Source organism: Notechis scutatus, chromosome 2, assembly GCF_049901735.1.
Source record: "Notechis scutatus isolate UNSWTSFEM ecotype Mainland chromosome 2, rNotScu1.2, whole genome shotgun sequence".
Taxonomy (NCBI): Eukaryota; Metazoa; Chordata; class Lepidosauria; order Squamata; family Elapidae; genus Notechis; species Notechis scutatus.
Window position 1 is genome coordinate 138,949,368 of NC_142010.1, and position 13,393 is coordinate 138,962,760.

Here is a 13,393-nt window from a genome sequence, read left to right on the forward strand (position 1 = left end):
AAAGGTGAAAAACAAGGCTGTTTATTCTCTCCCTATTACTCATCCTTGTATACATATTGAGAGAGGCTAGAGTGGAAGACGATGGCACAATTTTAAAATTGGAGGAAGAAATATTAATATGGGCAGTCCTTAGTGACCATGTGTGGTTATGACGATAATGAAAAAGTAGCTTTGCAACCAGTCCTTGCATTTACGACCTTTGCAGACTGTAAAGCGAAGGAAAACTGAAATAATATTGTAAGCCCAGCCGCAATTTCATTTAGCAACTGCTTTGCTTAATAACTGAGTTGCTGGTCCTGATCGTGGTTGCTAAACAAGGAATACCTGTAACCTGCACTATGCTGATGGCACTACTCTTGACAGCTGAAAGTGTGCCATAGACAAGGAATTTGTATGGTAGCAATGTAGGACTTGGAAAAAGATACTGAGATAATGGGATGTGCCAATACCTACAAAGGTCAGAATCATGTTCAGCAGTAACAAAAAAAAAAATCTTTATAGATCGTTATGAAAAGTGATAGCAATAGCACTTAGACTTATATACCGCTTCACAGAGCTTTACAGCCCTCTCTAAGCAGTTTACAGAGTCAGCATATTGCCCCCAACAATGTGGCTCCTCATTTTACCGACCTCAGAAGGATACAAGACTGAGTCAACCTTGAGCCTGATGAGATTTGAATTGCCAGATTGCAGGCAACCGGCAGTTAGCAGAAGTAGCCTGCATTCTAACCACTGTGCAACTGCGGTACTTAAACGGCATTTATTATTTTATAACCCCTTCTAACACTAGAAGACAACTAATTATTTATGAAATATTGCACTTTTACCTGCTTGTACATGTTTATTAGAAGCAAGTAAGTAGTAAAGTTGTTCAAGACCATAGAGCAGGGGTATCAAACTCAAGACCCCAGGCCAGATCCTGGAAATATCAAGGGACTGGCCGGCGGTGCCTCTGGTGGCTAAAACGGGCTGCTTGCGGGGCCCCACATGCCTTGTTTTCACCTCCACAGCCTCCTGCAATACTCTGCCTGCTGAAAGCAGGCTGAAAAACGGGCCCAAAACAGGCCAAAAAACAGGTCCAAAACAGGCTGAAAACAAGCCGAAAATCAGGCCCCAAAACAGGTCAGAAAATGGCTGAAAAATGGGCCCAAAATGAGCCAAAAATGGGCCAAAAAAACAGCCCAAAAAAGGGCCACACACAGAGGTGGTATTCAGGTTCTGTCCAGTTCTGGAGAATCGGTAGCAGAAATTTTGAGTAGTTTGTAGAACCGGCAAATACCACCTCTGGCCCCGCCCCTCCATCTCTTCTCTATCTCCTGAGTTCCAGCTGATAGGCTGGGTCTTCTTTTGTTGCCCTGCACAGGAGAACAGAGCTGGAAAGCTGGTTAGTGGGGTGGGAAGGGAATGGAGATTTTACAGTCTCCTTCTCCTGACAGGACCACCAAGCCACACTCACAGAACCGGTAGTAAAATTTTTTGAATCCCACCACTAGCCACACAGCCTGTTTTCAGCCAGCAGGGTGCTGCAGGAGCATCCAGGGGGCCCTGCCACCACCCCTGTCCCGTCCCCCTGCCGGCCCACAGAGGAGAACTACAATGCTCGAAGAAATCCAGTTTGATACCTCTGCCATAGAGAGATCTGGAATTCCAGTTCAGGGGTGTTAAAGAAAAACTACCTTTTTGATACAATTTAAAATTGAAATCAGTTCTACAAAAAATATTTTATATCTATCTGATACCTCAGGTTTTTTTGGAAACTAATAAGAAACGGAAATGGTTATGGCACACTTTTACTGTTGGGAAAACATGATACTACAGTATAAGGTTGGAAGGTTATCCATTGTTAAGCAGTGATCTGAAAAACTCACCTCGATAGCTGAACAAATATTTTGCCAACAGGACTACCTGTTGTGCTCAGAAATTTAGACTGAATATGCTAACTTACATCCTTAATCAACCATGTTCTCCCATGCTTATATAAAAGGACCTAAACATAAATAATTTATTGTATAACATAGTTATATAGATATATTTAGTTTGTTTAAAATATAAGAGAAATGGGGTTTTGAGAGAAAGAGAGAGATAAAAATATATTTGTGGTGCATGATGCCAGACAATTTGTGTGCTCTTCTTGCGTAATGGTGGTGAGAATGGCTTCTTTGTCAGTATGCAACATGTAATTTTGTTGTCATTATGTAGCATAAAGTATAACATTTTTAAAAAAAGACAGTCTCATAGGATACATTCAGGTTCCATTTCTGCTGTGTACCGAAAAGCATTAGAACTGAATCAGCTTCCTACGCCTATTGGTATTCACAAGTTGAATGGGGTAACAAACAGTTCCATCCTAGCACATTTCATATTGTCATTTGTCCAACATTGAACATGCCCTTGTAAAGATAAAGATAAACCTGTTCCAAAAGCAGGTAGTGGTTTGTGTGCCAGTCCGTTCAACTATGTTTGGGAGCCAAAGAGACAAAAGGAACTTCAACAACAGTTAAGGCATGACGATTTCTTGAGAGAATGAAGGAGAGTTTCAGGTTTCTAGGGTTACTTGGTGATTCACTGCTGGGACTGAGGAAAAGCTTCTGATTACTGTCTGGTGGTCTTCTGGTTGGTTTTCTGAATTTCTTTGGCCAATAGATTTGGGAGGTCATCTCCAAATGATTTGGTATAACATAGTCTAACTAGTCATTTAAATAATGTTAAACACTAGGCAGCTTCATTCCAAGTTCAAGCAACATTTAGTTTTCTAGCTCTTCATGGAACACATTTTCTATTGATTTATTTTAGAAAAAAGACATGTTTGTATCATTGCCTTCTATACTAAATGCTATTTATACTGTCACCAACATTTAAGCTTGTAATAGTGCCCTCTTCGTACACTGTGTATTCTATGCAGATACTTGGCATGTGTGCCTGAAGGTTTTGATAGGCTTTTTTAATCTTCTGAGATGCTCTTTCAGTTTGTTCAAATTTCCTACATGGGACATAAGACAACAGTAATTTTCAGCAGAAGATAGTACCTCTTTAATTATCTAAACATTTAGATTAAAGCATCGTAATCTATACTGCCATTACATCAAACATTTTCAGATGGCACATAAATGAATAATTTTAAGCACTGGGCTTAGTGAGCATATCACTAAAATATCACATGATATTTTGATGGAGCAGGCAAATTTACTGTTAAACTCTGAATGGGTATATATATTGCCATGATAAGCTTTCAGAAATACAAATCTGGTGTGATACAAGTTACATTAACCCAGTTCATTCTGCATTAATTAATGACATGTTTGAAATCTTAAATGTTGTGATTGATGTTTTCCAACCTTTTTTTTATTTCTGTTTATGTTTTGTGAACTGATGCATCCTCCAATGTACTTAAAATTGAAATTCTGAATTCATTTTATGTCTCTGAGAAAGCAAGTTAATTGACTGAAAGCTTATAAGAAAAACCATATTATCACAAGTCAATGGTTGTGATTTGAGGTGGTTGTATATATTGCCATCTTCCATTGAATACTGATATAAATGGTTTTCTACCTTTAAAGATGGCTGTTTTAGGCATCCGAACTATGAATAGTTTATTTATAGTTTCCTGTTTATTGTACAGGCTATTTCTCTTTGACAAAAAACTGCTTTTCTACATGTAATCCATAAAATATTAAATGATTGTTGGGGGGGAACTGTGAAGACAGGCAAATTGTTAGTCTTCCAAGTATAATAACAGAGCACATTTTAAAAATACCCATATTTCTTAGAAACAGAACTGTAGTTATGTTTGATATATCTCTCCTATGCTTGGTGGTAAGCTATGTATATTGCCTTTTAAGGGACAGCTCCTTTTACATGCCAATCTTCCATACAATTTACTTTCAGAGCAATATCTGTGCAGAAACTATAAATTAAGCCTTACCCTATCAAGAAGTAAACCAATTTGATGCATTTTCTGTTTATTGTTTTTCAGGAGGAGCATGAAAAGAAAAGCGATGTTCACATGTCCATTCAATGGTAACTGTAAAATTACCAAAGATAACCGGAGACACTGCCAAGCTTGCCGGCTGAAGCGTTGTGTTGACATAGGCATGATGAAAGAATGTGAGTAAATGTGCTCCCTTCTTTTCGTTGCACAGGAGATTTGGGAAGAGTTAGTAGTTTGGGCGTCTTTCTTTAAAAATATTATGAAAATTCTAGATTCAGGTTTCCAGGTCTTTCTGACATTTAATAGGATGCCTCACACTCTCCTGCTAATGTAGGTAAAATATCCCCACCTTTTTTCTTTATAGAGACTATTATGCAGTTATCAAAAAAATTGACAAATACCACATAAGCCAACAGTCAACAATACAGCACCTGTGGGAACCATCACACACTTGGCATTATTGGCATACAAAATTACGGCTATTACCTGAAATCTTATAAAATTTGGAGTAATAAATGCCAAACACCATATGATTTTAGATGAGAACATCACCAATCTTATAAGCTTGGTTCAATTTCATTACCCACCCACCCCAACATTGGTATCCATATCAGGAACTTCTTGCAATATTTGTGAAGACTATCAATAGTCACTGAGACTCATGTTGCATATTCTAGTCCTACAGGGAAAGCCACATGTGCCTTCTTAATGTGCCTTTTTAGCTTCATGGTTCAGAAAGTTTTAGCTCAGGAGGAAAAAAAAGTTTTATTTAGTTTCATGATTATGATTAGTTAAGGAGAGAGAAAAATCAGTTTTATTCAGATTGAAGGGCTGTAATGAGCCAGTTAGATACAGATTAATAGAGTTGGAAGGGACCTTACAGGTCATCTAGTCCAACCCCTTGCCCTAGCAGACACTTCTATTCATTTGTAGTACTTTCAGATACTTTGAGTGTGATGACACTTACATTAGACCTGGACCTTTTACTGCAAATGGGGAATGTCATGGGAATGCATCTTAATAGAGATGCCCAAACTATTACTGCTGTATTAGAAGCATTCCACTTTGTAGGAAATTCATTTGCGGGTATATTATTCTTTATCTGGCAGTTAAGGCACCAGACTAGAAACCAGAAGATTATGAGTTCTAGTCCTGCCTTAGGCATGAAAGCTGACTGGGTGACGTTTGGCCAGTCATGTTCTCCCTAGTCCATGACATCAGATCAGTCAGTTCTTGTTGCATCCCATAGATCTGAAAAAGGTGGATCCCACACCTGCAGGAAAATGCTAGGAAGAAAAAAAAATGAGCTGAAAGCTGCCATGTAATAGTTTAGCTCTTAAAAACATTTGAAGGAGATGTGTACATAGAGTTTGCTATGTTTCTATAATGTTTAAAGGCAGTGTATGGTGTGAGGCCAGCATGGAAGCAAAAATGATTTGCCAAGATAGAAAGGATATTACTGTGTACTGGTTAGCACAGCTTTTGCTTTATGCATTGACTGAAACTCCCAGGCTTTCTTCAAAAGTAGCCTGACAAAGCACGTTGCTCTGTCACAGGTAGACTTAAATTCATGTAGCTTCTTGCCAGGTTTGAGCAAGTGTGTTTCCATTTATCTGTTCTTTACCAGCAACCTGGAAATCAAGGGACAACACTGGGTTATGGAGCAAGGGTAAACTGTAAATCTATTACAGTATTTTGGGGGGGAAATTCAATGCCTTCCACACACAAATGCCAGAAATAGGAAAAATTGAAGAAAATAATCTTCATCTTATCCGTATTGTTTGATGCAGCATTTCATCAAATATAGGTAGAATTCAGAGGTATCTATTGGTTCTTTGTTATTAGGTGATAATAATAATAATAATAATAATAATAATAATAATAATAATAATAATAATAATAATAATAATAATAAAAGATTTGAGCATAATTAGTTTAGTCATGGCACTTTACTCCAAAAATCTAGATTGCGGCTTCCTATATGGTTTACCATCATGCCTCCCTTTAGTGTAATTTCAGTGTATACACCTCTCCTACAAATACAAACACCAAAATTAACATAAATGAACAATGAAAACAATACAATGAAATTTTGAGAAAGGTGGATTTATTGTGCCATGTATAAGTCTAAGTTTCTTCACACCTCTCCTGGATTCTGTCTGCCACACCCTGAGAGAGGTAGAGGTCACAGTTTGAGAAACCCCACTCTAGATAATATCTGCCACCATTTTTGTGCATATTAAACATTGAAAAGGAAATAATACACTGGGACATTCTTGGATAATGCAACAATAAGTATTTTCCTAATATAACAATGACATCAGCAGGAATAAAATTATTGCAATATATTACTGCAAAAGACCTGCCCAACCAGACAGTTCTGAAGAACGCCATAATCAGCAGAAGTTGCTAAAATATCCAAGAGAATTAATATGGCTTTGCTCCATCCATTTCCAACTTATGGTCATTTACCAAGAATGCTCTAAAGCATTTGAAATCCCACTGAACTTTTGACCGAAATATGTCCAGACAAAAATATCCTCTGGTTTTTAGAGTTGCTAAATTTCTGGACTTTGTTACAGAAGGTGGTACTTCCTTTCCCAAGTCCTTCTGTGATTTTTTTGGTTTACAATTTGCCGCAAAGTTCCTTCTTCTCTTACTTCCTTTTTATGAAATGTCACAGGCAGAATTATCTGAAGAATTGATTGAAGCATTGCCAAGATGTGGAGGTTCATTGACTCTTGTCTCTCACAGACGTTATGCATCTGCTTATTTTATTAGATTTTTATGCTGCCTTTGTTACTTTATAAGTAACTCAAGGCAGAGAATGCACATAATATTTCTTCCTCCTCCTATTTCTTCACAACAACAACTCTGTCAGGTGAGTTAGGCTGATAGAGAGTGACTGACCCAAAGTCACCAGCCAGCTTTTGTGCCTAAGGCAGGACTACAACTCACGGTCTCCTTGTTCTAGGCCAGCACCTTATCCTCTATACCAAACAGGCTTATTTCCTATAGCAATTCTTCTGTTACCTCATACTGGTACAATAAGGCTTCTTCTCTCTATGCATTGAAAACTGTCCATTTTATCAGTTGCTTTGTCCTACCTTGGTTGATTGAGCAACTGAATGGAAATTGTTTTAGCTGTAACTGGTCTTGGATTTTACTACTGACTGTTTTCTTTTTGGTGTTGTAATTTTTTTAAAAAATATCTGGACTATTAATGTGTTTTGGATTATTTAAATCCATTTTGGGATTATTTTTGTCTCTAAAATGTTTTTTAAATGAATAAAAAATATAGTTATATACCATTGCCTTCTTCACATCATAGTATTTATCAAATTCCATGCTTTTCACATAGAAACAGGAAAAGTTCACATTCAATCTCTTGAATAAGCTGGTTTTTATCCACATGTGTTAAAGGTGTACTAAGGCAGGACCTTAGTGTCACAGGGTTCACTACTTTGCAAAAGAGACAGGGTTTTTTAAAAAGTCTCATTTGTAGAAAGTAGGGGAACCCTATCTGGAATTTAGATTTCCTTTTCAAAAGCAAAAGTTTAGAAACTGTATATATCTTCTTCTTTTTTCTTCTTGAAGGTCTCAACTGATGGCACTCCCACAACTTCCGAGGGCAAGCTGTTCCATTGGTTGATTGTTCTCACTGTTCAGAAAGTTTCTCCTTATTTCCAGGTTAAATCTCTCCTTGTTCAGTTTCCATCCATTATTCCTTGTCTGGCCTACAGGAGCTTTAGAAAATGGCTTGACCCCCACCTCTCTGTGGCAGCCCCTCAAATATTGGAAGACCGCTATCATGTCTCCCCTGGTCCTTCTCTTTACTAGACGAGCCAAGCCCAGTTCTTCATATGTTTTAGTTTCCAGTCCCCTAATCATCCTGGCTGCTCTTCTTTGTACTTTTTCTAGAGTCTCAACATCTTTTTTATAATGTGGTGAACAAAACTGGATGCAGTACTCTAGGTGTGGTCTTACTAAGGCTTTATAGAGTGGTATTAGTACCTCACTTGATCTTGATTGTATCCCTCTGTTAATGCAGTTTAGGATCGCATTAGCTTTTTTGACTGCTGCTGCACACTGCTGGCTCATATTTAGCTGGTTGTCCACTAAGACTCCAAGATCCCTCTCACAGTACAAGTCCCCTCCTTTCTTTGTATGCCAAGTTGCAAATTAGGTGATAAATGTTGCTTGGAGGGGAAGAGGAGGGGTGTCCTAACAATGCACAATTGATACTAGGGTGTCTTAGGTTTTTGTTTAAGAAGAAGGTTTTTGTTTAAGGTTAGGATTTTGTTTAAGAAGAAGGAAAAGCATAAAATGATCTTATTCTACTTACCTCTAGAATTCCAGTTGTAAGTCTACTTTCATCCCCTTTCTCTTAAGCATTGTATGAAGTAGTATATGGATATTTTAGAAGCAAGAATGGTTTGCAAGGATATAAATGTATGGAATGATATAGTGAATGGAGTTAAACTAAACTAACACGGTGTATGAATGTATACACTCTTTTTCATTTATTTCTCATCAATGATGTCTTTCCTTCCTGGACATGTAGGCAAAACATTCAGCTTAATCTATCTTTCTGCCTTCTTTGAATCTTTCTTCCCTTTGAAGAAATGACTGAAACACTTTTCTCTAAGTTCATTACTACTTGATTGTATATGTCATAAAGAGGTTCAAAAGAAACATATTGTTCATGGTATTTGATAACAAAACACCTTCTTGGGTTTATATTGACAGACTATTCATGGGTTTCCCCCTATGACTAATTCAAAAGAACCTGTTTCCAAAAAATAAATTCATGGCATGAAGTAATCTGCTGACTTTGTGGGTGAGATGTATATGAAAAAAGACATTGTGGTTTTTGTCTGAAAAGTGTAGCAACACTCTCAGAAATGATTGCTTGACTACAATGTCATAGAAAAAAAATTCAGAATATTATAACCCATCCTTGAGGGACTAAAGTACTACTTTTGATCCCAAAATTAAACCTGTGTCATGTTTCAAAAAGAAACAAAAGAAATTAAAATAGTTAAGCAATACCTGTGGTGATTTGTAAATAGATGAGTAGCAACAATTGTCATTTATCTGTTCAAAATAGTCCATGCTACAGGTAATCCTCAACTTACAACCATTCATTTAGTGACCTTTTGAAGTTATAACTTTGAAAAAGTGACTTATGGTCATTTTTCATACTTAACAGCCATTGCAACTTTCCCGTGGTCACATGATCGAAATGTCATCTGGTTCATATTTATGACAGTCACAGTGTCCCAGGGCCAGGTGATCCCCTTTTGCAACCTTCTGATGAGCAAAGTCAATCGGGAAGCCAGATTCATTTAACAACCTTCTTACTAATTTGACATCTGCAGTGATTACATTTTACAACTGTGGCAAGAAAGGCTGCAAAATGGGGCAAAACTTACTTAACAACCGTGTCACTTAACAGCAAAAAATGTTAGGTCCAGTTGTGGTTGCAAGTCAAGGATTACCTGTATCTCTCTTATTTTGCTCTCCCTGTGCTTCGTTGTCCGTTTGATCAGTCTAGCAAAACGGAGCAGAGAAAGTATGGAGAACCCTTTACAGTACTTGGCAAACCCCATAGACTCATTAGATGGGGGGAAGTGGCATCTATTGAGATGAAAAGCAGGAAAGCAACAGACAGCAATGAAGTTTTCATCTAAAACCCTGAACTGCTTTTTTTCTACATGCCCACTGGGCAAAACCTGCACTCCTTCTAGTAGAATTTGCTCCGCTAATAGCATTGAATTTTTCCACTTTACGCATGCTTGTATCTGTGCTGAAAGTGAGTTAAAATTAAAGTTCCATTGGCATTTCATACATGCGTTAAGGCTACCAGGGCTTAAAAGAACATTGCACTTAAAGGCTATTGGAAATCAATGTAGGCACACTGGGAAGCATGCTTGAAGACTAAATTCTGTTCAACTGTTCCCTGTTCCCTGTGTAAACATTAAATCTGTTTCCACAGAGAAACAATTGCCTGTTTGAGAAACAACGTTTGTTCCGATTATTTCCAAATCTGCAAATCGGATGATTGTTTTCCTGTAACAGTGTTTTCCCCCAACACCTTGTGGTGATCCTTAGACAGGCAGCATTTAAATGGAGTTGATGATTTCATGTTATAGAGATACTTTTACATAACCAATTAAGGCCCCGGGAGTTTTGAGGACTTTGATTGTTCTGCAATATGAGCAAAGGGCATTTTCAGGGGAAGCGTATCCACTATGAATTAGGGAGGCCCAGTACCAGCATGGAGGCGGATGTTTTCTACAGTATGGTGGTCATGTATAGTGTAGCAGCCAACTTGTAAATGATCCTTTTCGTGAAATAGTTACTTGATAAAGGAAACCTTAACAGACTGTAGCTAAAAATAGCCCTTCCATGCTGACCTCTGGTTAAATGAATGAGAACAGAATGTGCTTCGAAGACCTGTAAGCCAAATTACTAAAAAGGTTGTGATCTCTGTACAGGACTTCTACAGCACTAGCTGTTTTTCTTTTTCCTGGAAACAAGTGTTGTGATTCATAAAATAAAAATAAAAAATAGAATGGCCGTGCTACCTTTCTATCAATGGATGGTCCTGTAGCTTTTGAGATGCTGTTGCCAGCTGCTGTGTTTGTAGTACAGATAGTGCTCTACCTCTGACCATAATGAAGCCTGCCCGTTACAATAGCATGGCCTAATGGCCATTAAGCCTTGCTTAACAATCTCCATCCCCTGCTCTCCCTAATGAGGTCATTAAGCAGAGCATGGGTACCTCAGATGGGAAAGAACCTGGGAGACATAGCAAAGACATGGACCTGCCTGTCCCTGGGTCTCCTAAAGCCTCACCCATTCCCAGAGACACACCATGCTCCATTTTCTAACACTTCAGAGTCCCTACAACCCTTGGGCTTTCTTCCCCCACCCCCCACCCCCCAAAAAAATCAGGTCCCTGCAGGACTTGTGCTTCCTCCACACCCCCTTTATTTACACACTGATCTTTTGAAGATCTCTAGAGTTCCCAGCCTCACGTTGGGGAAGGAAGGCAAGCCACATCCAACCCCTCACTGTTCCTGGGCTGTGGGGGCCACCTTGAACCAGGTGCTAGGAATTGTGGTCATTTGGAAAATGGTAGCTGTTTGGGTTGCCTACATCAGGGGTGTCCAACCTTGGCAACTTTAAGACTTGTGGACTTCAACTCCCAGAATTCCTCAGCCAGCTTTGCTGGCTGAGGAATTCTGGGAGTTGAAGTCCACAAGTCTTAAAGTTGCCAAGGTTGGACACCCCTGGCCTACATGGTCCAGCAACAAAGCAGCTTGCTAAGCTTCCCTAACTCAAACTCCAAAGATCTTCAAAAGGTAAGTGACCACAGAATGCCGCAACCAGTTGTAAATGCAAGCCAGTTGCCAATTGCCTGAATTGCAATCAGGTGAAGATATTTGACCTCCTTCCTACTGGTAGCCCTCAGAAGTTAATCCTAAAAATTGGAAGTTCTCCTGAAGGAGAACCGATAATGTCAAAACGTACAAGTGAAATAGAAAAGTGACAAAATAGCAACAAATGTACATTCTGCAGGGTATGTGAGACTGTGTTTTTATTTTTGCTACAATAATTCTTGCGATAACCCTCACCTTCTTTATCATACATACAGTACCTGCACAGCTTTGCATGACTGGAAACTCATTTTTTCTGAAGGTAGCTTGTATAAATTATTGTAGAACATTCAGTATGGTGATAACCATATGACTGACAAATCACATTCTCATGGCTGGTACTGATTGCTGGACTTATCTGATTTAAATGAAGACTACTGTATCGTCACAAAATAGATATAGCTCTTGACAGTTTCTGAGAAAGTGCAGTAACAGCTAGCAATTGAGTATAAAATGAGTAATTTGTTAGACTTGTATTTTCATTTAGAGCTTAGTGTGGCATATGTAATACTTTCTTTCCCCAAAAAACTGCCCTGTGGAGAGAGTTGGGCTGCAAGAGAGTGACTGGCCCAAAGACACCCATGGAGCTTCTGTAGCAGAAGATGAATTAGAAATTGGGTCTCCCCAGTGCCAGTCCATCACTTAAACTACTACAACCCACCAATTCTTGTTTAATTCCATACTTCTGCTAGCTTTCAAGCTTATTTTGTTAACCTTTCCTAAACAATACACCAAGAGGAGAAAGTTACATTTTTTAGGATTCTGTCTTAGAGCTGATTTAATGTAGTGGTTAAGGCGCCAGGATGCAAACAAGAAGACTATGAATTCTAGTTTGGGGCCAGTCTCTCACTCTTAGCCCTAGAAAGCAGTCAGGGGCAAACCACTTCTGAAAATCTTGCTTAAAAAAACTGCAGGGACTAGTTCAGGCAGTCACCAAGAATCAAAAACTGCCCTGAAAGCTTAAAAAAAACAACCCTGTCATTGCAACATACTTCTTCAAAAGTGACCAAAGGCAGTTTCCATGAATGCTTCTGTACAGGGTAGTTAAGAATATGGTCTAAGTGCATTGTCCTTGTGTCTAGTTGTTCTGGTGTGCAGTGCTCTATAGCGTCGTTTTGAAGGAAGGAATTGAAACAGTTTATGTCCGGGATGTGAAGGGTCTGTAAATATTTTCACAGCCCTCTGTGAGGGGGAGTTGACCAGAGCTGCTTCTGCTCTATTTGGCACATTTGTGTGAATTACCAAAGGATCCCCTGGAATGGAGGATGTGGAAAGCCCATGCCCTGTGTCTCCTGCTCTGCTCAGTGAGCAAGCCATCCTCTTGGAGAGAATGGTGCTAGTGGGGGGAACAAGCTGGCCGTATTTCTTAGCCAAGCTTCCCAAGTGCCATTCCTTCAACTGATGGATCGCTCACCGTTGCTTTGCCTAGAAAGGAAAACACTGCTGATTCTTGCACTTGGCTGGCAGCTTGTGCAGTATCCTACTTTGAGAACTGTATGCTACATCCCTGGGATTACCATTCGTGGAATTCTGCACACTTGTAAGATTCTGCCTGATCTGAATCACTTCCCAGCCGTTAGCATTTAGATCTGGAGAAAGGATAAATGAAACTCAAAAATATGAGGCTTTGCCCTGATTCTCCACCACTGTATTAGTTGGTGGATGTTTTCCCACAGTTTGGGAGTTGGGTGGCAGCACAGCCAGTATGTTAAACCAATTGTTTTGTTTAACATGCTCTGGAGGTGTTTTAATCCAGACAGTATCGTTCAGCAGTGAGTAGGAACAGAGACCATGTGGGATTCGTAATGGGGACAATACATTCACGCGAGTGGGGAGTCTTTCACTCAGCAGTGGGGAAAGGCCCTTAGACAGGATATTACAATAAGAGAGGAGGCACTTAAAAAAAAAACACCCAATAGTTTAATGGGACTTTAGAGTAGATTAAGAATAAATACTGTACAATAATGTCTCCTTTGGTTTCAATTTCTCATCAGGACAAATTATAAAGTTACACATTTGT

General features: G+C 39.0%; 1 protein-coding gene across 4 annotated transcripts in view; it reads left to right on the forward strand.

The window, feature by feature from the left end:
* The window catches only part of VDR (vitamin D receptor), a 96,202-nt gene that overhangs the window by 52,762 nt on the left and 30,047 nt on the right, over nt 1–13,393 (forward strand). For all 4 annotated transcript variants that reach the window (XM_087956362.1, XM_026677317.2, XM_026677318.2 and 1 more), the window contains one exon: nt 3,974–4,104. In XM_087956362.1, the coding sequence (XP_087812488.1) occupies nt 3,974–4,104 (131 nt within the window). The remainder of the gene's footprint in view (nt 1–3,973; nt 4,105–13,393) is intronic.